The sequence below is a fragment of the Gracilinanus agilis genome, chromosome 4 (genome assembly GCF_016433145.1).
Source record: "Gracilinanus agilis isolate LMUSP501 chromosome 4, AgileGrace, whole genome shotgun sequence".
Classification (NCBI taxonomy): Eukaryota; Metazoa; Chordata; class Mammalia; order Didelphimorphia; family Didelphidae; genus Gracilinanus; species Gracilinanus agilis.
In genome coordinates, this window is record NC_058133.1 from 300,293,622 (window position 1) to 300,317,981 (window position 24,360).

Sequence of the window (24,360 nt, forward strand, 5' to 3'; positions counted from 1 at the left end):
ATTGTGTCCTGCTCTGTTTTAATCATACCTGCTTAATTCTAGGAGTCACAATTTAGGACATTGACAAGCTGAAGCATACTCAGAAATGAGAATCATGATTGAGAAGATGACAACATCAGCTTGTTTGTAAGGAGATAAGGAAGGTGGGAAGGGGACCTATTGTTGTCTTCAAATAAATAAAGGGTTGCCACATGAAAAAAGGACTAAACTTCTACTTATTCCTGGAGGGAAGATCTAAATGTAATGCAGATTTTGGCATATCTGAGGAAAACTGCCCTAATAATTGGATTTATATCAAAGTGGAATGAGAATTTTGGGAAGTGGTGGAGACTCAACTCTAGAACTTTTCAAGCAGAGCTTGGATATCTATTTTTAGGCTTGTAGTAGAGGGGATTCTAGACTGGATTCAAGTTGGAATGAAGAGCCTCTGAAATCTTTTGAGTTGTGTTACAAAAGAATAAGGAAGAATATATGACAATATAAGTATCAGATGAGTACAGATAATAGATGTTATAGGATTTCAGAAGAAGCAAGGTATGCCACTGACTTGAACTAAGTCTTGAAAAATTAGTCTGAATAGAATAGGCAGAGGAAATTGGAGAAAATCATTCCCAATGAGGGAAATAGAATGTGCAAAAAAAGCCTAGACTGGAAGTTCAAGATATATTCTGAAATTAATATGAAGTGACAGAAAAATCATCACAGTAAGAGTCAGATTCCCTAGTTTCTCATCCCAGTTCTGCCACCAACCAGCTCTGGGGCTTTGGGCAAGTCACTGAACTTCTTCAGACCTTAGTTTTTTCATTTGAAAAACTGAGAGGGGGCTATTTTAAATGAATTCTATGATCCTTTTTGGATTTAATTTTCCAAAATTCCATGAATAGACACATTTAGTTAGAATAGAATATTTCAGCATCAAAATATCCAGGACTTAGCATGGTTCAGTGGGAGGAGAAGTATAGCTTTGGTAGCAGTTTTCCAGAACCATCAACATTATAATGGCTCCCCTCAACTTTTCTCTGGCCCCTCCTTGACTTCCCTGTTTCTTTTGGAACCACAGGTCCCTTGCTGCCACTTTGTGACCATCTCTGAAGCATGGAGATTATACTTTCACAGTTGGTGGATCAGATCATGAGATCAAATGCTAGGGCTAAAAGGAACCATAGTAAGTAATCTCCTCCAAACTCTTTACTTAAGCTGAGGTAACTGAGGTCCAGAGAGGAGGAGGGACTTATCTAAGGTCAAACAGATAATTAATAGCAGAGAGAATTTTAAACTTGGGTCCAAGTTGACTCCAGGTTTAGCATCGTTTCCACTGCACTATGATCCAATTAAAGAGATTGAAGCTATAGCCTTGGCTAGAGGAATTGAGGTTTTGTACTTCCAAGGGACCCTATAAATGATTATTCTACAGCTGATAGATGTAGAGATTTGATGTGACATGCTAAAAGACTGCATAGGAAGTGAGTCACAGAATCAGAAATCCAAATCGAATGCTCTGTCTACTGCACTACACTCCCTCTCCTTCTTTAAGTTGAATGGATGACCCTTGCGGAGAGAAAAGTCATACTTATTCTACCTTTTAATTGCCCCTAAAATTAGTGCCTCCTTTGAAGATGGAAATCAGTTTTGTGGAATATGCCTATAGACTTTCAAATGGACCATAAATCTTCAAACAACAATCAAAACTATAGTAAAACTTATTTTTATGTGGGTTCATTGAAGTGCTCCAACATTTAATTGGCTAATGAAATTATAAGCTTTTGAAAAATTTTGTGTATGGGGATGGAGGGCTCATGCCAAGACAGAAATCAGAGTTTTGAAAAGCAACTTAACCCTTGTTCATTACTGCTTTTGTAAGCAAAATCTATTCTCGATCATAATAAAATATCTGGGGATTCAACTAAATTCAAACAGCTTTGGATGAAGTGAAACATCATGCCTGAAGTTCTCTTGTCATTCTTCTGGGAATTATTTTGAAGAGAATGGTAAATAATGTACCACTATTAAAATCAACATGCAATAATAAGAGGGTTTTTTGGCAACACTAAAGCTGTTTAAAGGGCAGCTAAGTGGCACAGTAGACAGAGCAGCAGTCCTAGAGCCAGGAAAACCCATCTTTCTGAGTTCAAATTTGGCTTCAGTTATTTACTAGCTGTGTGATTCTGGGCAAGTCACTTAACCTTGTCTACCTCAGTTTCTTTGTCTGTAAAATGTGCTGGAGAAGGAAATGGTAGACAATTCCATTGTCTTTGCCAAGAAAATCCCAAAGTTGGGAAGACGAGTTGGAATGGCTGAAGTGTCTCAAAAACAATAAAGCTATATAAATGCTAGCTATTATAATTATTTGAGATTCGAACTTTTCCTCCAGAAGCATCTCTAAGGAACTCATAGCTCATATGCCTTGCATTTTCTTCTCTACTCTCTCTCCCCAAATAAGGGAAAATCCAATAAGAATCTTTAGGGTTTCCAGTTCCTACCTGGACAAAATATAGAGGAAGAGTCTCACACTTTCAACTTCCAGTTTAAATACTAACATTCACTTGTATTAAAAGCTACTACTGAATCATGTCCTCAGCCTGGAGTTGCTCGTGTAATTTCCCTCCTGGGACTTGGACAAATGGCTGCTGTAAATTCTCAAAGATCATCTACTTCCACAGGGTATGCTTATTTCTTTTCAAAGAAACCACACAGAGAGGAGCCAACTCCATAGTAACATGTCCCATGACAAAACCTCCAGATTGGTGCAGCTTGGGGAAGAGTGTTCATTTTCTCTAAGTGTGCCTAAAGTATCTTTTTTCCCCCATGGTTTCATCCTGATTCTCTTGCTTTATTAGAAGCTTCTTTGAATTTGTTCCAGAATCCAGAATTTGTTCAGAGACAAGTACAAAAGACGATTCTTTTCAGCCCAACTATGGTTCTTATGCCTGCCCCCTCCCACACTGGGCCTTCCCCCATCCCAAACTATCATTTCTAAGGATTTTTTTTTACCCCATAACCATCACACGAAGATCTCAAGTTTTATCTTTTATTCCTTTTCAACTTCAATTAGTTGTGGAGGCAGACTGGGAAAACATACATCTGCAGTTTTGAAAGAGGAATATATTTCAAAGCTGACATTGGCTTAGCAGCCTGATATTACTATTGCCTTATCTCCTAAAGTATTTGAGAAGAGACAAAATACAAATGTTCAGGAATGAAAAATCATGCCAAAGCCAACAAAACATAAAGGAAACATCTGGTTTAATTTCTCCTCTGCCTTTTAATTGCCCCAACACATAATATAATGATTTAAACAAGGAAAATGATCCCCTCAGTCAAGTTAAGGGCCACCTTTTAAACTACAGGGGCCTAATTGCACCACAAATTTGTTATGTCCATCTGTTTCAGGGCAAAACAAATTTTAAGAGGGTGACATGTTTCAGGAATGAAAGCTATGTTCTTATGGAATAATCTGCTGGAGGATGTTTGACCATGGGGAATGGATTAAGTTATACTTTTTTTCTTTAAAGAAAGAAAGATACTTTTGAGATGTAAGCTTTTACCCTAGTCTCAGGCCCTGTAATTTTTGTGTCCTTTTGTATTATGACTATCACAATTATAAAAAGTTGAATAGAAATCATGACAATATCCCTTTCAGGCAGTTGGGGGGGGGGGATAGTAGAGAGAGTGCCAAACTTGAAAATCTAGAAGACTTATCTTCCTGAGTTCAAATTTGGTCTTAGACTCTTAGTAGCTGTGTGTCCCTGGTTTGCCTCAGTTTCCTCATATAAAATGAGCTAAAGAAGGAAATGGCAAACCACTCCAGTATGCCAAGAAAACCCCAAGTTAGGTCATGAAGAATAAGACATGATTGAGATAACTGAACAATAACAAACTATCTCTTTATTTTCATGCAATTTTGAGGGAAATTTTAGAAAATTTGGAAAGGTGGCCTTTTAGAGAGGAAAGAGCTTTGGTGTAAGAGATGGTAAATTTTTCCTAGAGTCCATCACATTGCAAAAGAGCACTGGATTTGGTCTTAGATAATCTGCAAATCTTGGTTCTGTCATTTATTATTTGTACAACCTTGGGTTAATTATTAAGGAGATCTGGTCCTCAGTTTCCTTTTATGTAGAAAGATGTGGACAATTCCAAAGACCATTAAAGACTCTTCTGAATGTTAGAATCTAATTCTATGACCTTGAATGATCTACTCTCTAGGCTATAGTTCTTATGTTTTTATGATGTCATGGATGATTTTGACAGTCTGAATAATAGCTAGCATTTGTATTGTATCTGCTATATGCAAAGAACTGTGTTGAGTGCTTTATAAACATTATCTTATTTAATCCTTATAATAACCATTTGAAGTGGGTACTATTATTATTCCCATTTGCAGATGAAGAAACTGAGGTTAAAGGATTTCCCAAGGTCACACAACTAGTAAGTATCTGAAGCCTGTTTTGAGATCAGGTGTTCCAGCTTCCAGTTTCAGCACTCCAGGCACTGTCCCATCTAATCGCCCCATTTAATTGCCTATGGACCTCTTCTCAGAATAATGTTTTTAGACGAATAAGTTAACACTCATCAGACTATCAAGGATATCAAGTTTAAGACCTCATTTTAAGAATCCTTACTCTGGACACTGGATTTTTCACCTATTAAATATAGGAAAAAGCCAGATGATGTTTAATGTATTGTATAACTCTTCACCTCTAAAATCCTGACCTTGGGTAAGTCATATATCCTCTTTGGTCCTGCTTCTTCCCTCATAACATATTGAGGTTTAGTGAGATGATTTCTATGAGTCTTTCCAGATTTACTATCCTATTGCTCTCTAGATTTTTGTTGTTCCTTTGAAAATGAAAATGAAAATCATCCCATGTAGTGAATACATCTGCTTGTATTTATTTATTTAAACAAGAGTACCACCTTGGATGTGGTAGCCTTTTGTCTTGGCATGGATTTCCAAAGTCTTCAAGGGGAGTAGCAGTGCAGAGGTGAGCCTGAACAGGCTCAGCTGAAGAGAATTTTCTGAGCATTGTTGTTTCTTTGGCCACAAGCTGTTTTTGGTTGGAACAAATACCTTTCTCCCAAAGGTACCTCTACTGATTCTATGTAGCTAAAAAAAATTGAAAGTCAAAAAACTACTTTGCTTTGTGATTTAAAATAACGATGTTTACGCTTCTGTCATAATCTGTGGTTATTTCTTTTGTATCCGATAAATGAACCACTGCCTCCAAATTTCACTGTGGGCTAATAAAGTATTATTGTTATTATTATGAATTATTATTATTATTTTGTATAAAAAGATTAGACAATCTAGGTCAATATTTAAATCTGGGCACTTCTGCTCCAGGTAAACAAATACTGCTTGACAAAGATCCAGGAGATGAAGTGCCTTTCTGGAAAAATTGCAAAATCTCAGCTTTAATTTGCTGTGCAAAAAAACCAAAACAAAACCCAATCATAGCCTTTCAAAATTCACATGCATCTGACATTTCACACACAGCCAAACTCAAAGAAATTCTTACATTTGGTTTTGAAAGTATAGAATGTATTCATTAAGCAAAAATAATCAGGATAGCTGTTCAAAGAGCAAGGTACTTGGGCTTAATGGACTGCCTTCCAGATCATCTATCAAAGTCATACAATAATTTTAACACCAGTTTTGAACTTTTTCAAAACATTTTTGAATTATCGTATAACTTTTAAAAATAAAAACAAAAAATATGAATAGAACATAAGCCATATTTTGAAAGTATAACTACAGTCGTGCTCAATAGTGTATTCAGCAAAACTAAAAGAAAGCCCATTAACTCAGAGGTCCGTTCAACACATTTGGGACAGAGAATAATGCTCAAAGGGAAGTAAGGGAATTCTGAAAATATGTTCTTCTTTAGATGTCAGTCAATAACATTTAAATGTCTGCTCTTTACCTGGCACTGTGCTATGAATTGGGGATAAAAAAGTCAAAAAAGGCATTCCCTGCCCTCAAAGAGCTCACAATACAATGGGAAAGACAAGAAACCAATATATATGTCCAGAAAGCTATGTATAAAATTAATAAGGAAATAATTAAGTGAGGACAGGCACTAGAATTAAGAGGGTTAGGACTTGAAGGCACAGATGAAAAGGGAAAGGATTCCAGACATGCCATACAGTTGGAAAATATGCCAAGAGATGATAGATGGAATGTTTTGTTTGTAGAATAGCTAGAAGACCAGCATCATCGGATAGAAGAGGTGGGGACTGAGATTAAAAAGACTGGAAAGGAAAGAGGGGTCTAAGCTATGAAGGATTTTCAATACCAAAATTTTTTCTATTTGATCTTGGAGTTAATCAGGAGCTACCAGTGTTTATTGGGGTGGGGGAAAGAGTCACCAAGTTAGAACCATGCTAAATCAATGTGGCTGAATGTAGAATGGATTGCAAGAAAGACATGAGGCAGTTAGTCATACTATGAGCCTACTGACAACAACAATAATGTTTAAATTAACATTATAAAATAATATAAATATCAATAAATGATAAAAATAAATAAAAAAACAATATAAAAATGTTGATACAGTGCTTTAAGTTTTACAAAGTGCTTTTTAGTTAATTTTCCTTTTAATATCAAACAACAGCTCTGTGGGGGTAGTTGATATTATTATTCCCATTTTATAGGTAAGATTAAACAACTTGTCTGGAGTCATGCAGCTACTAACAGTTTGAGTATAATTTGAACACAGGTCTCCCACATTCTAAGTTTGGCATTCTATCCACATTGTCACTTAGTAATATTGGATTAAAAAGGAGAGTTGCTTAGTTTTAGAAAATGGAAATTACTAAAATAGCTACAGAAATATTGCTAATTATTTAATGTTTTTTCACCATCTTTAAGAGACATTTTGCCCCATCTTTAAGAACTAATATAATTGACTTTTTAAAAAAAGATACAATGCAGTTATATTTGAAAAATAAATTATACCATTTGTAGTATTTGAGTTCTATAATCACACCTTTATGTTAAAGTCCTGAGTTTGCTCCTTTCTTTCTTTCTCCCTTTCTTTCTTTCTTCCTTTTTTTTTTTTTGGTTAGGGCAGAGTTCCCTTTATAAGTCATGTTCCATTGATTGAGTCATAAATTAAAGAACTCAAAAAAATGCAAACATAACCATTAACAACTATGGCTTCATGTTGGTAATGCATCATGCATTAGAATAGCAAAGTTTCCAAAGCACTGTCTTGAATAATTCAGTGGTTCAACAATTCTTGCTTGGTAGAGCCACATTAGAATCAATATTTGAAAGAGAAACTATGATGCAGGAGTTCAAATATTATTGATACTCACTATAAAGAAGGGTTCCATTTAAAGTGGTTGTTTTTACTGTCAAGTAGATAGTAACAATTTTGTTTCTGTCGTTCTCTGCAGTAAGTGTCTTTGTCTCATCCAGTGATGCAGGTGAAGGTAGTTCTAAAAAGGAGTTTCCATTGAAAGATGGAAAAAATAAGACTGTGTCTACAATAAAAAAAAAAGAAATGTCAAAATAATAACATGACCTATTATCAATGCAGTGTCATTCAAGTAATCACAGTGTTTATGATCCAGGATAAATAGTCCGTTTATAAGTAGCACCAATGTTTATAGATATAAAGAGATCTAATACTAGATAGCTTCTAGAAATCTAAAGAAATGTTAATAAATGTTTGTCAGATGTTTTAAAATATACCTTTGCCCAAGTTACATGAAATAAAAAATAAAGACCTCAAGGCTATAGCAATATTTGCAAAATAAAAAAGTCATTGCAGATTAACTTAATTTAGAGAACACTAATAATTGTGTTTACATTCTTTAAATGACACAAATATTTAAGCACACTACTAGTAACCTTTTATTTATTTGTTTACATGATGGAAATTTGAACTTCATTATACATGTCCTTCACAAATTACTTGTATAACATACAGATGGATTTTTTAATGTGCTAACACAGGAAATAAGAAATGTGTTTATATTGTTTAGTTTTATAATTCAGAAAGCACAAGATACAAATGTAGTGTTAGATTTGCCAAGTATTAGTAGAGGTTAAGCAAGACTATATTTCAGGCCCGTAAAACCTTAAAATTGGACTTTTTCAGAAGTCCTATCAATTTAGCTACAAGGGAAAAAAACAAAGGACAGTGGTGTGGGAGCTCTTTTCCTGAATGGATTTACAAAGGATCTAGAATTTGGGGTTGGTTGCATATGTATGGACAGAAGAAAACCTATATATGCTTATGTACTGACTGTGTTAACTTGACATGATCATCTAATTCTAGACTGAATTACATACTTTATGAAGTATTAAAGTGTGAACTTCAGAGCCCCTCTTAGACCTTGTTGCCATTCTTGACTTTGACCATGACTCTGCTCTAGATACTTCCTTCCACCCAAGGCCATTTTAGCTCCACAGCTCATGGCCTCAGTTCTTTATCATTATTTATTTTCATGTTGATTCTTATAATTTCTTACCCAGTAAATATGAGCTCTTTGAAGTTAAGAACTGTTTTATTTTTATCTTCTCATCCTCAGTACCTAGCATAATACCAGAAATATGGCAGATGGTTAGTAAGTATTTACTGAATGAGTAATTGATTATCATTTTCAAATTTTTAATAGCATAATTCTATCAAGCCTTTATTTATCTTTATAAACTGGGCCAGAAAATGCCCTATGAAGGGGAGTAAAGGCATATTGAGTTTTCCTTGGTGGTAATGGACCTTGGGATATAACTCATTCCTGAGGAAGAGTGAAGGAATTAGGCATTGACCACTATTCCAAAGGTCTAATTTTTTTTTTTACACATTCTACTGTCAAATGGTTGTCTGACACCAGACAATAAAGCAGAAATGAAAAAGTGTGGGACTGTCAAGGGACAGGTTAACCAATAAGAATCGATATGACAGGGCTAAAAAGCTCTTTTTGCCAATATGCAGGAACTGCCCCCAAAGAGGAGCAACTTATTCATTCATTCATTCATTCATTCATTCATTCATTCATCTATTCATTTATTCATTCATTTATTTTTTTTATCTGGTTATCCAATTATTTATCTATCCATTTATCTATCTATTCATTTACTTATTTACTTATTTATCTATTTATCTATTTACTTATCTATCTATCTATCTATCTATTTTTTAAGAGGAACAATTTAAAAAGAAAGAAATGAACAAACAAAAGAGACTGTTACAAGACTATTTCATGTATAAACAACATTGTATCATATGTTCAGGGCTGCTTTGGACCTTAGAGTCCACCTATCTATTTCCTTTATTTTATAGATGAGGATGCTGAAGGCCAGAGAGGTTGAGAACCTTCTCCAAGATCACACATGTCAGAGGTGGGATTTGAATCAAGATTCAGTGACTACATATAGAGTGTTCTTTTCACTGCCTCATACTGCAAAAAAAAAAATAACAATTCTGTGTTCACTTAGAAAATAATGGCAACAACAATGTTAATGATTATACCTCACATTTGTCAAGATCTCACGTTTCTAATATGTGCTTTGATTTATTGGAATGGGGAGGGGGATTTCTTCCTCTTTCCAGGAATGCATCTATTATGTAAAGTCATGTACACCTGCACACTCCTAAACCTAACACAACTTGAACTTTTTTCTGAGCTGACAATTTTAATGCAAATCCTGACAGGAAACAGCAATTATGAAGAATAAACATTTGTTATTGAATTGCTTTCTAGCCACATTAATTTCCTTTATCACTGTGTTTAGTGGATTTGTTAGAAAATAGTGCTGCCCTGAATATGGAAAACAAGGCTAATTGGGGTTAGGCAAAGTATTTTCCTGCTGTTTCCAGAAGCCTCTTCAGGCTGTGTTGTTTGAACACAGTCCAAATTCATTCCTCTGCCATTTAGCAAGGAAAAAGAGGAATCAGATTTTTTTTCTTTTTACACAGAAATATTTATTAAATATCCTGTGAGATAAGGTCATCATCAAAGTCACTCGTGTCTGTATTTTTGGGTTTGAAACTGGAAATATAAAATAGACATCAAGTGTTAGAAACCCAAAATAAGTGAACACAAAGACACTAGCACAGGGTTCTGAAAGTACATCCTAAGTGCTTTATAGATGTTTTCTGTATTTGTTAAGGAATTTTGTTCTAGCCTCCTTATTTTATACTTTCTGTTCCCAACTAAACTGTGAAAATTTTCATTTTCTGCTTATTAGTTAAGTATAAAAAATACAAAACTAAAATGACGAGGAGTTCAGAACCAGAATTCATTATTCTGTATATTATGTATGAGGCATCATACCCTGCCTCAAATACTTTCCTCTCCCTACCTCTACTATTATTGCTAAGGGCATCACCATCTTCCTTGGTCTCCAGTTGCCCAACTAGATGTTGTCCTCTGCTCCTCACTCTCTGTTATGCAACATATCCAATCTGTTGCTAAGTCTGGAAGATTTCTCCTGCGTAACATCCCTCTTTAGACCCCTCTTCTCACGTCTGACACTACCATCACCTGATGCCGGTCCCTCATCCTTGTCCTAGTGCCACAGCATGCTGGTTGTTCTTCCTGATCCTTGTCTTTCCCCCCACTCAAGTCTATCCTCAACTCAGTTATCCAAATAATCTGTCTAACGTAGACTATGAGGCCACCTTAGCTTTCCACTATAGAACAGAAGAAAGTAAATCCTCAAAGTAAGCCACTAAAATAGATGAAAAGATAAGACTTTGAATCTAAGTCCATCTGTAAAGATATATTTGTTGATACTAGGTGCCATGCTAAGATCTTCTGAAAGAGTTTATACAATTTCTCACAGATAGGAACTAGATTCTGTGTTCCACTGTGACGTATGATTTATGTTTGCAACACAAATAGGAGCCATGAACCATCAAAAATGAATAATTCTATAACAGTAAATCTTTTGGTATTAGCTACTTTATAGTTATTTTGCAATAATCAAAACTCAGAAAAACTTGGGAACATTTCTATGGTGAAGTCACCGGCTGTGAGAAGCCCAGATGTTTGCAAAGCAGACAAAAATGAGGCAGTAGCATGTCCTAAAAGTCTTAGTGCAGTTTTGAGAAAGCCATAGAAGAACTATATCCAGGTATTTTGTGTATTTGCTACCATATTATAATGTTTTCCCCTGGGTACCTTTCCCCCAGAAGCCTGAAGTCAGAAAGAGTTGAGGAATAGCTGTGTGACCCTGGGCATGTCATTAAACCTATTTTCCTCAGTTTTCTCATCTGTTCCATGAGCTGGAGAAGGAAATGGCAAAGACCAAAAAGGAAATGACTATATTTGATGAGTCTTCCTGATTTTAGGCCTGGAACTCTATCCACTGCACCACTTAGCTGACCCCTATTTATTAGACACACACAATCCTCATTCTTTCACTACTCTGAGTTTTTGGGAATCATACTGCAATCAGATCATGTTTTTGCCATGGGAACAAGGTTATAATTGAGCGATTGTTTCCAAACTAAGGACTGGCTGCAAATAAATCATAAATAGACGTGACCAATGATACATCATAAAATCAGAGACACAACTATAAAACTCTAACCTAATTTAAAAAGGTAGAGTTATGCTCAAGTTCCTCAGCAATGGATATAAATACATTGTGCATATGGATTATTAAAGCGTCTTCAATGTTCTATAAATTTAATAAATAGCCCTTAAAAATCTAAGTTGGCAGAATCATGAATTTTAACTAATACTGGCTTGAAGCAAATGTAAACTTTCTAATTAACATTAATTTTGCTTGCTATATTAAAATAGTTTGGTTCATATAGATCTCTGAAAAGATTTTTTAAGAGCTCTAAACAGTTTTCATTTCTCCCAATTTCCCTTGGCTTAAGAGTTCCCATCAAAAGAGTAGAACTGTTCAATAAACATCTGCTTTTATTGAAGATATACTTTTAAAAGTAAGTTGTCATGCTACTGCCATACATACATTTGGTCTTAGCCCTTATTTCCATCACTTTCTTGTCAATTTTTTCTAAAATTAGCATTAAAGGGACCTGAGAAAACCCATGTTACAAAGGCACTTTGAGATATAGGAAAGGAAGACAGACCCTTTTTAGCAATCCTTTCCAGTTAACCCATCAAAGTTCATGTGTGGTCATGGGATACTAAGGCCCAAATCACTAATCCCTACCAGCATTCATTTTTTTCATCTCACCCAAGTCCCAATATTCAAGTGTTTAGCTTGATCCGTGTCACAGTCAATTCAGAAATCCTATTTCTCTTGCACTTACATTGACTTCAGTTACCATTATGAAAAGCTAACTCATCTGTGGAATTTTTAAAGATTGTTCTACATACAACCCATGAAACTTTTTCTCTTCATTCACCATAAAAATGATTTTCATCTTTGTTCATTGTAGAGCTAAATAAATGGCAAATATTATTATTTCTAGCTTGAATGGTGTTACTATTGAAACATAAGAAATGCATTTCATTGATTAAATGAGTCTCTGAGGCATAGTTGTGTTTCCCCCTTTTCCTAGGAAAGAGTCCTTGTCTCCCCACAAAACAGGTCATCCAGCTTTTTTTAACTATAAAGCTAAAATTGGTAGAACATTTAATGTGATAGTCTTCCATGATATACTTGCAGGCGAAAGGGAGAGATGTAGGTCTAGATTATTGTACTGTTATATAGATTTGGAAGTGGTTGAATGACTGGATCTCAGAAGTAGTGATTATTCTATAACATGATAACATATTGGGTATTTCTTTGTCCCTGTACATTGAACATTTTTATCAATTATTTGGAAGAATGCCTGCTTATTAAATTTGCAAATGATTCAAAATCTGGGAATTATAGGGAACATGCTGAATGACAGAAAAGCAATTCAAAAAATATCACAACAGTCTAGACTAATGAACTGAATCTAATAAGTTTAAATTCAATAAGGAAACATGCAAATTCTCCAAATGGGTTAATGGCACAAACTGGACAAAAATGAATCAACAAAACATTAAAAAATAAACTGAAAAATATAGAATGTAGTTCCAAAACTGTTCATGTAATAGAGATATCAGAGAATTACTAGACTGCAAAATTAATATGTTTTAACAATATTACATGATGTCAAGAAAGCCCCAAATAAGAACAGAAAGAATTGGATATGAGTAAAAAATGAATGAATATTAAAAATGATAGCCTAAATTATAACAATTTTATGATTATTATATATACATTAATAAGGGCATAGTGCTCAAAATGGCAGATGACAGTTTGTTGTATCTGATTAAGGCACCTATGAAATATTATGTTCAACTGGAGTAATTCCAAAAAAGGTAGAATCCTATTGCATAAATCTCCAAAATCGTTGTCTTTTGGAAACATGGTAATACTTCAAATAGGATAGAAATATTAACTTCATTTATAAAAGCCATGATAGCTACAAGAACTTTCAAAGAAATTGGAGTTCTTCTCTTAAAAGTGTGAGGCTATTTTAAGTTGTTTTGGCAATATTAAATTCTATGTGGCAAGAGGAAATGGAAAATCATATAATTAAAAAATTGGTTGAAGAAATCTGACATTTTAAGCCAGGAGAATGGAAGAGATGATTACTCTTTTCAAAATAGTGGTTAATTGTTTCATAATCAACATTCTGAAATAAATTACTGATGTATGTGTGCCAAAAGCGATGCCCAATTTTCTGTGCCAAAGAAACTTTTACTGTACTCTTAACAATAAAAAAAAAAATCTTGTGAGAGAAGAATGTTGTCATTCATATGATTTGTAGTTAAGATTTTCCTAAGTTTGGGCCAGCTTACTGAATTAAGACAATGCAAAAAGAAAATTGCATTTAGAATGGAGAAAAAAATGAAAAATATCAATTACAGTCTGGAATACTAATAATATCCTCTGAGAAATGCAGCCAGTTTCAGACTGTGAGGACTGTACTAAGAACATGAACAGAACACTCTGCTGTCAATCATCAAAATTGTCATAACATAAATCATCCCAGTAAGGCACACACTTTAGGTAAAGGATTGTAGTGTTCTCAGAATGGTCAATCATTTTTTTTCCCAACATTCTTTGGGAAGTGCTGGAGAGGGACAATAAAAAGGGATGAAGAAGCTGGGAGTAAGACTTGGAAGAAGGAATCTGGCAACAGTGCTTTAGTGTGAGACAGTTTGTGTTTGATTAACCAGGGAAGTTAAGAGTTAGAATAAAGAACAAGTTGGGGTATGAAGAATAAGAAGGGAAGAGAGCTTTGGAGGCCAACATTAAGAATAGATGAAGGTAACAGAAAATAATACATTGTTATTAAAATAAAAAGACAAAATGGTGCAGAAAGGTGAGCTATATTTTAAAGATGATCAGTAAAGAAAGGGTGGAAAAAAGGACTTTTAAAAGGAACACAACATACAGAAAACCACCTCATTTCCCCCCAACCCCTTCAATTAAATACCTATTATGTGCCAAGGCACGATGTGAGGCACTGAGGATTTAAAGAATAAAATGGATAATTCTTGCCTTCTAGGGGCTTACATTCTTTTTTGGGGTGGGGTGGGGGAGGAAACAAAATATAGGTATATGACAAAATTCAAATATAATCCAAACAAAACCGCAGTATTTTGGGAGAAGGATGGGGCATCCTACAGGAGGACAGTTAGCTAATTTGGCTTAAAGTAGAGAGTACATGAAAGGAGTTAATGTGTAACAAGCCTTGAAAAAGTAAGGGAGAAATCACATTATGAAGGGATTTAAATGTCAAATGAAGAAATTTTTACTGAGTCAGAGACATTTTATTACTGAATAAATAATAAGGTGTACAAGATCAGAGGATCATGGATTTAGAACCAAAAAGGACCTTAAAGATCACTGAGCCTAACCTTGTCATAGCTGAGGAAATTGTGCTTTAGAGGGGTTAATTGACTTGCCCAGTGTCATACTTCTGTGGTAGAATTTAAACCCTTCCTAACTTTAAATGCAGTGCTCTTTTGTATTATGCTGAATAGAAAAGAAAAAAAAGAAAGTTATATGATTGAATTTGGGGAAATAGAATACAATGTAGAAAAAACACACCTTTTAATAATTCTTATTGCTTAATTTATATGTTTTTGGACATCTGAGATCAATTCTTGCCTTAGATACATACTAGCTATGTGATCCTGAGAGAAAGTCACTTAACCCCCATGTGCCTGTTTCTTTTGTAAAAATAAAAGGACATGACTTAATAATCTCAAATATTTTCTTTCAGTTTTAAATCTCTGATATTCTGATCTTTAGAAGTTCCTTGGGCATTTAGGATAATTTCAAAAAATAGATATGGATTAAAATTTCTGCTGAGCACTCAAATTTTAAAACATTACAAAATGAAAAATAAAAATAAAGTGAAAGTTCACTGAATTGTCTACAAATCTGTAGGAGAAATTTGGGGAGGAACTATAAAATATTGTTACAAATTCAAGTCAATTCACCAAATATTTACTAATATTTGATTTTGTGCAACATGTGTTAGATATGAATTCAAATGGAAAATAAAATAATACCTGCCCTCAAGACCTGGTCTCAAAGTAATTTACAACTCTACTGGGGGCATACAACAATTATAGAAGTATGTAAGTACTAGAAAATGTGAGGAAGGAGACAATGCTAAAACTGAGGGAATTATAGGAAAGTTTTCATTAGGATCATCACATTAGGAGCACATTAGAAGTATCACAGTTGAGATGTGAAAGAAGATAAAAAGAGGACATTTCATGTATAAGGTAGAGTTTGTGTTACTTTAAGAAGATATTTGAGGAAATGGTGATTTTGGGATAATCGTCAAGTAGATCAGTTTGAATGGGTTAGAAATTGCAGCAAATGAAATAAATGTGGAAAAGTAGTTTGAAACTTGATTTGGAAGACCTTAAATGATGATCTAAAGAGAAAATTTAAAAACAAGGGAACAAAATATAAATCCTAGAGGCAAGAGGGAGATACTGAAGTTTTGTCAGCAGGGAAGTACATCAGAACTGCATTAGCAGGATTATTTTAGGAACTGTAAAAATGACAGACCAGGGAGAGATGGGAAGGAAGCTTTCACAGGGTCTAATTAGACATTTGCTTTTAGGATGAGTTGGTTGTCCTTCCAAATAAATATAGGTAAAAGGTTAAGATTTATTATGTATATCCTTATTTAGACTAATGGAAAAGCCCATCTATTTATTTAATTATTTAATCACTCAACCATTTATTTATTTATGTTTGTCTGTTTATTCATTTATTTATTTATATTTCATTATTATGCCTACAATTGCCATCCCATTATTGAGCTTAAAAAAAATCTACATAGTCAGGCAAAACAAATTCCCATGTTAGCCAAGTCTGAAAATATTTGTCTCTGAGTTAGGAGTTTATCATCTCTCTTTTAGTTCATGGAGTGGTTCATTTTTTTTCTTTGGGAATCATAGTTTATCACTGGACTAATTGGCATTCCAAAGACTTTTAAAGTTATCTCTAGAATATTGTGATCATATAAACTATTCTCCTAATTCTCACTTTACTCTGAGGTAGTTTTCAAGAGTCATTCAGTTTCTTTTTAAGTTTTCTATTTTATTATTTCATATGTCATACTTACATATTTTTCCAATTAAATTTTTTTTCAGTTATTGTTGTGTTCACATCCTGGGAAATGATAGATGACACCTTGAATGACAGGGGAAGCAGTTGGAAGGCATAGAAAGTTCTCAGATGCCGTGAGCCAGGGGAAAAAGTTGTTTGGCCTGACAGTATAAATAACCCTGACAGCCCCTTGAAAGGGTCTTTGGTTTTGGTCTTTGGTCTTTGACCTTTGGTTTTGGGTCTGTGGGCTCTTTAGGTATTTAGGTCTCTGGATCTTCCTAGCTCTTTCGGTCTCTAGGTCTCTGGGCGGTGAAGGGAGGCTGGGAGGTCTATGAAGAAGAGGGTAGGAAGAATCTGAATATTTTTTGAAGACTGTGAGAGCTAGTGTATCACTAAACACTGATAGTGAAAAGCTGAGAGAAGAACATCACCAACACAGCTGCATCAACAACAGTCTCTATTCTCTGGCTTGGCCGTGGCCAGGCTGGGCCAGAAGGGTAGTGGAGACCAAAGCTCTAGCTTCTACATTTTACATTCACATCACTGTATACCTATATCTCAGTAGGCCCCCTTTCTTTATAACAGTTTTGTAAGGGGGGGAAAGGGGCTTTATGGGTTCAATATATTAAAAGATGGTCACCAGAAGATTGAACTATTATCAATCCTCAATTAAGAATAATCTCAAGTCAAAACTGACTTTTATGGAAGTTTATTTACAATTAAGAAGAGAGAGAGGGGAAATGAGGAAATAAGAATCTAACCCAGTAGGTAATTTATTACGATCCTTTAATTAATCCAGGTAGATCTTAACTCTCAGTTGAGAGTTAGAGGGCCAGAGGCCCGGAGATGAATGGAGCAAAACTTCATTCACAGAGTCTACTAAAAGAAATTTCTTAAGAGAAGTTCAGGAAGATTCAGTCTTTAAACTCACCAAGTGGAATTCAAAGATATTTAAAGCAGTCTCACCAGGGTCTCAGTGTTTCAACACTCCTCCATCAACCAGAAGAGGTCTGTCACCAGATGCCCTCTTCAACCAAAGACCTCTCACTCACTCAACTCTCTCCTTTTAAAGGGGTCACTTACACATCACTTCCTGTGCCTCCCTCCTAATTTGCATGTCCAATCACAATAGATGCTTCTCATAGGACTGCCTAAGGGGCAGTCCGTTGATTCTGATTTGTTACCCACTCTAGCACATGTGGGTTACGGACCTCCAAGAAGTAGAGGTGCTCTCACCTTTGGTGATTAAATCTAAAGATGGGCAGTGTAGACTTAATCTAATTATCACAGGTTTTGGTGAAGCCAGTGGACAAAAAACCTAGGCTAACTAAAAGGGGAAGGAAATAAAATGGGATTGACAAGGGCAACTTTCATCTTTACCATTATCTCACTGTTCATCTATTCCTTTACCCACGGGGTGATAAGGTTATGGTTTCATGTTATCCCAGACTATTTTATAAAGATTTTGACATTTTATGATGCATACAAATACTTAGCTTTTACCATGGCAGATTTCTTGTCCTACTTACCAGCAATGGTAGTGATGTTTATGACAACAATTCAAGGGATTATGGCAATGAAGAAAATATTTCAGTAAATCTTTTGGAAAGGGAAAGATGACAATGAGGATATGTTTTCAGTGATGAAGAACAGCTTAGGCTCATGGTAGAAATAAATAATAAGATTAAACAGGGACAGACTCTCAATGAACACACCATACTACAGCTAGAGATCATAGAGAACACTTACAAGCCTAAGGCCAGGGAAACTCCCAGATCTAAAACGGTGGACAGTTGTACCCAGACTGATTTTGGTATCAATGGGGCTACCCAGACCGAAAGTGGAGCAATTGCCACTACCACTGTGTCATTGTTCCCAATTATAGATCAGAACCAATTCTGACCAAACGGTGAACCTGTTAGCATGAAGACATACAAAGCGTTCAAGGCACAAGATTTAGAGGTGCTGAAGAGGAGGTTCCCCAAATATTTCCTGTCCCCATATAAAAATATATATAAAATATATAAAAATATATATTTAGCAAAGGAGCTAAAAAGGACCTTTAACCTTTTTAATCCTAGATTGCCATGTTTTCTGTTTACAGTTACATTCCAAAAGTAGAAATGACATCCCTTCCTTTTTCAGCACACCCCCTATGTAAACTCACAACTATTTTCTTATTTACCTCCTGCTTCTACTTTCTCTCATTGGGATTTTAGGACTTGAATTTTTACAATATCTGCTTTAAATAGTTAATACATAAAGGAAAAAAAAAAAACATCGAGTTGATTTTAGACGAATTTTATACCCCCAGTGAAAAAAGCCAAATCACTGAGACAAGAGACAATCCAAATTTGCTTTCGTGGCCCCGTGGACATGAAGCAATAGATTTGACAGAACCTGAAAATATGAGAGCTCTTCTCAAATGCAGAACTAATTTACTAGAGGCTGTAAAAATGCATGCTAAAATAATAAACGGGTGGAATAAGTTTGAGAAAATGAGGCAGGCTGAGGATGAGCACCCTAGCTTGTTTTTAAACAGGCTGATTGAAAATTCAGAAAATTTCCTAGGCTTTAAACAAAGACCAAGCTGAAGAATCTCTACCCCATATCAGGCGCCAATTCATAAAGGGAACTAGCATCCCAACCCAAGTCTACTTCAAACAGAGTTGTCCATAGTGGGAAGAATTGCCTCTATAGGATATTAGAAAGCATTCAACCTATATTCATGAATCTAAAAGCAAAGAACAACAAATTAGACATGAATTAGACTCAGAGAAGGACAGAATTATCCAGAAGTTAAAAAGACAGCTCAAAGAGGTGAAAAAAGAGAGAGATCGCAAGGAATTTCTGAATTTTGCCTAATATTGAATTATCCCTGAATTCTTAGTCTAAAACCTAACTGATTGTAGTGTATGATTCTTGTAATATAGTGCTGTTGTCTTCTTGCTAGTATTTTATTTAAAATTTTTACCTCAATGTTCATTAGGGAGATCGATCGCTGTTTTTAACTCTTCTTGGTTGAAGTATCAATATTATATTTGTGTTATAAATAGGGGTTGGAACAATTCCCTCTTCCCCTATTTTTCCAAATATTTTATGTAGTATTGATATTAGTTGTCCTGTCAGTGTTTGGTAGAATTCACTTGTGAATCTATCGGGCCCTTGGGACATTTTCTTAGGGAATTCTTTTATGGTTTGTTCAATTTCTTTATCTGTGTTGGGATTGTTTAAGCATTCTATTTCTTCTTTAGTTAATTTGAATAGTTTAATATTTTTGTAAGTATTCATCTATTTCACTTAGATTGTCAGATTTATTGGCATATGTGGGCAAAATAATTTTCAATAATTGATTGAATTTCTTCTTCTTTGGTTATGATTTTGCCATTTTCATTTTTGATATCAGTAATTTAGCTTTCTTTTTTCTTTTTTAGAACTAAGTTAACAAATGGTTTATCTATGTAATTTATTTTTTTAATAAAATCAACTCCTTGTCTTATTTATCGGTTTAATGGTTTTCTTACTTTGAATTTTATTCATCGTTATCTTGAATTTCAGGATTTCCACAACTGGTGTTAAATTAGGGGTTTTTAGTTTATTCTTTTTCTAGTTTTTTTTTAGTTGCACACCCAGTTTTTTAATCCACCCTTTCCCTATTTTATTGTTGTATGCATTTAAAGTTATATATTTCTCCCTAATTACCACTTTGCATTTCATAAATTTGGTATGTTATCTTCTCATTGTCATTTTCTTTAATGAAATTGTTGATTGTCTCTATGATTCGTTCTTTGTACAATTTGTTATTTAGGATGAGATGATTTAGCTTCCAATTAATTTTTAGTCTTTCTGTTGCCCTTTGTTTTGACTGTAATTTTTATTAAATTATATTCTGAAAAGGAGACATTTAACATTTCTTTTTAAAATTTGTTTGTGGTGTCTATTATGTTGTCAATTTTTATGAATGGGCCATGTACTGTTGAGAAAAAAAGTGTATTCCTTTCTTTTCCCATTCAATTTTCTCCAAAGGTCTATCATATCCAACATTTCTAAAATTCTAATTGCCTCCTTTACTACTTATTTATATTTTTTAAAACATTTATTAGAATTCATTGTTAACATGGTTACATGATTCATGCTCCTACTTTCCCCTTCAACCCCCCCGCCCCCCCCGCCCCCGCCTCCCCATGGAAAGTGTTTTGTAGTTGTTTTCATATAATTACTGTGTTTGTTTTGGTAGATAGATTCCTGAGTATTTTATATTGTCTAGGGAAATTTTAAATGGTGTTTCTCTTTCTACCTCTTGCTGCTCTATTGTGTTGGAAATGTATAGAAATGCTGATGATTTATGTGCATTTACTTTGTATCCTGCAACTTTGCTAAAGCTGTTGATTATTTCTACCAGCTTCTTAGTTGATTCTCTAGGATTTTTTAAGTAGACCATCATATCATCTGCAAAGAGTGATAGCTTAGTCTCCTCATTGCCTATTTTGATACCTTCGATTTCTTTTTCTTCTCTAATTGCTACTGCTAGTGTTTCTAGTACTATGTTGAATAATAGAGGTGATAATGGGCATCCTTGTTTCACACCTGATCTTATTGGGAAGGCTTCTAATTTATCCCCATTGCATATAATGCTTGTTGATGCTTTTAGGTATATACTGTTTATTATTTTTAGGAAGGGTCCTTCTATTCCTATACTTTTCAGTGTTTTCAATAGGAATGGATGCTGTATTTTGTCAAAGGCTTTTTCAGCATCTATTGAGATAATCATGTGATTTTTGTTTGTTAGACTGTTGATATGGTCAATTATGTGGATGGTTTTCCTAATGTTGAACCATCCTTGCATTCCTGGTATAAATCCCACCTGATCATGGTGGATGATCTTCTTAATTACTTGCTGGAGTCTCTTTGCTAGTATTCTATTTAAGATTTGTGCATCTGTGTTCATTAGGGAGATTGGTCTGTAGTTTTCTTTCTCTGTTTTTGATCTCCCTGGCTTTGGAATCAGTACCATATTTGTGTCATAAAAGGAATTCGGTAGGACTCCTTTGCTTATCATATCAAATAATTTGTATAGTATTGGGATTAGTTGCTCTTTGAATGTCTGATAGAATTCACTTGTGAATCCATCAGGCCCTGGCGATTTTTTCTTAGGGAGTTCTTTGATGGCTTGTTCAATTTCTTTTTCTGATATAGGATTATTTAGGTATTCTATTTCTTCTGCTGTTAATCTAGGCAATTTATATTTTTGTAAATATTCATCCATATCTCCTAAATTGTTATATTTATTGCCATATAATTGGGCAAAATAGTTTTTAATGATTGCCTTAATTTCCCCTTCATTAGAGGTGAGGTCTCCCTTTTCATCTTTGATACTGTCAATTTGGTTTTCTTCATTTTTTTATTAGATTGACCAGTACCTTGTCTATTTTATCTGTTTTTTTCGAAACACTAGCTTCTAGTCTTATTTATTAATTCAATAGTTCTTTTACTTTCGATTTTATTAATTTCTCCCTTGATTTTTAGTATTTCTAATTTAGTTTTCATCTGGGGATTTTTAATTTGCTCGCTTTCTAATTTTTTGAGTTGCATGCCCAATTCATTAATCTCTGCCCTCCTTAATTTGTTAATATATGCACTCAAGGATATAAATTTCCCCCTGAGTACTGCCTTGGCTGCATCCCACAGAGTTTGGTAGGATGTCTCATCATTGTCATTCTCTTCAATGAAATTGTTGATTGCTTCTATGATTTCTTCTTTGACTAATTGGTTTTGGAGAATCATATTATTTAATTTCCAATTAGTTTTTGATTTGCCTGTGCAGGTTCCCTTACTAATTATTATTTTTATTGCATTATGATCTGAGAAGGTTACATTTATTATTTCTGCTCTTTTGCATTTGTTTGCAGTGTTTCTATGCCCTATTACATGGTCAATCTTTGTGAATGTACCATGTGCAGCTGAAAAGAAGGTGTATTCCTTTTTGTCCCTATTCATTTTTCTCCACATATCAATGAAATCTAATTTTTCTAGGGCTTCATTCACCTCTCTTACATCTTTCTATTTATTTTTGGTTTGATTTATCTAGATCTGAAAGAGGAATATTTAGATCTCTCACTATTATGGTTTTACTATCTATTTCCTTCTTGAGCTCTGCCAGTTTCTCCTTTATGAATTTGGATGCTATGCCACTTGGTGCATACATATTGAGCAGTTTTATTTTCTCATAGTTTATACTGCCTTTAATCAGGATGTAATGACCTTCCCTGTCTTTTTTAATCCTATCTATTTTTACTCTGGCTTTGTCAGAAATCACAATTGTCACTCCTGCCTTCTTTTTCTCATTTGACGTCCAAAAGATTTTGCTCAAGCTCTGAACCTTAAACTTGTGTATGTCCACCCACCTCATATGTGTTTCTTATAGACAACAAATGGTAGGATTTTGGTTTCTAATCCACTCTGCTATTTGCTTCAGTTTTATGAGCGAGTTCATCCCATTCACATTTAGAGTTATAATTATCAGTTGTGCATTCGCTGACATTTTCGTATCCTCCCCTTTTCCTACCCCTCCTTCTTAAACTATTTCCTTTTAAACCAGTGGTTTGCTTTAAGCTGGTATCCCTTTTCCCCTCCCTTGATTAACTTCCCTTTCTACCCCCTCCCTTATTATTCCCCTCTTTTTATTTTTAAAAGCCTAATGAATTCCCTCCCCCTTCTTCTCCTCTCCTCCCCACTCCCCTGCTCCCCTTGGTTTATCCCTTCTGACTTTGTCAGTTGGGTTAGATAGAGTTTTATATCAAAGTGGATAATATAGCTTGTCTTCCCTCTCGAGGTTGATTACACTGAGAGTAAGGTTTAAATATTACTTCTTAATGCTCTCTTCCTCTCCTTCCTATAATAGTATTTGTCCCCTCCCCTTCCCATGCCCTCTTTGTGTGTAATAGAATATCCAATTTTTCTTATTCTATCAAGTTTCTCTTGGTGTCCCCTACTATTCACCCCCCTCTTTCCCACCCCCCATATCATCTTAGACCATTTAGTATTCCACCCTCTCCCAATGAATTATTCTTCTGATCACTATAATAGTGAATACTATACTATTGAATAGTGTTCACTACAGAGAATTATATATAGTATTTCTCCATATAGGAATACAGATAATTAGATCTTACTGAGGCCCTTAGAAAGGCAAATTTAAAAATTATAAGTTTTCTTTCTTTCCCTTCTGTTTCTTATTTACCTATTCATGTTTCTCTTGATTTTTGTGGTTGGATATCAAACTTTCCATTTAGTCCTGGTCTTTTCTGTGCAAATACTTGGAAATCTTCAATTTTTTTGAATGCCCATACTTTCCCCTGGAAGTATATAGTCAATTTTGATGGGTAGTTGATCCGTGGTTGAAGGCCCAGCTCTCTTGTCTTTCTGAATATCATATTCCAAACTTTGAGGTCTTTTAGCGTGGAGGCTGCCAGATCCTGTGTGATCCTGATTGGTGCTCCTTGATATTTGAATTGTCTCTTTCTGGCTTCTTGTAAGATTTTTTCTTTTACTTGGAAGCTCTTGAATTTGGCAATTATATTCCTGGTCGTTTTCTTTTCTTGGTCTGGTGTAGAGGGTGATCTATGGATCCTTTCAATGTCTATATTGCCCTCTTGTTGTAGAACTACAGGGCAATTTTGCTGAATAATTTCTTTTAGTATGGAGTCCAAATTTCTATTAATTTCTGCTTTTTCAGGGAGATCAATGATTTTCAAATTGTCTCTTCTAGACTGGTTTTCTTGGTCTGTCACTTTCTCATTGAGATATTTCAT

General features: G+C 34.6%; 1 protein-coding gene across 1 annotated transcript in view; it reads right to left on the minus strand.

Moving 5' to 3' along the window:
- Window positions 1–24,360, minus strand: part of EYS (eyes shut homolog) — a 1,520,124-nt gene that overhangs the window by 432,691 nt on the left and 1,063,073 nt on the right. Inside the window, exon 14 of the mRNA XM_044675358.1 lies at window positions 7,318–7,485. Coding sequence (XP_044531293.1) covers window positions 7,318–7,485 — 168 coding nt within the window. The remainder of the gene's footprint in view (window positions 1–7,317; window positions 7,486–24,360) is intronic.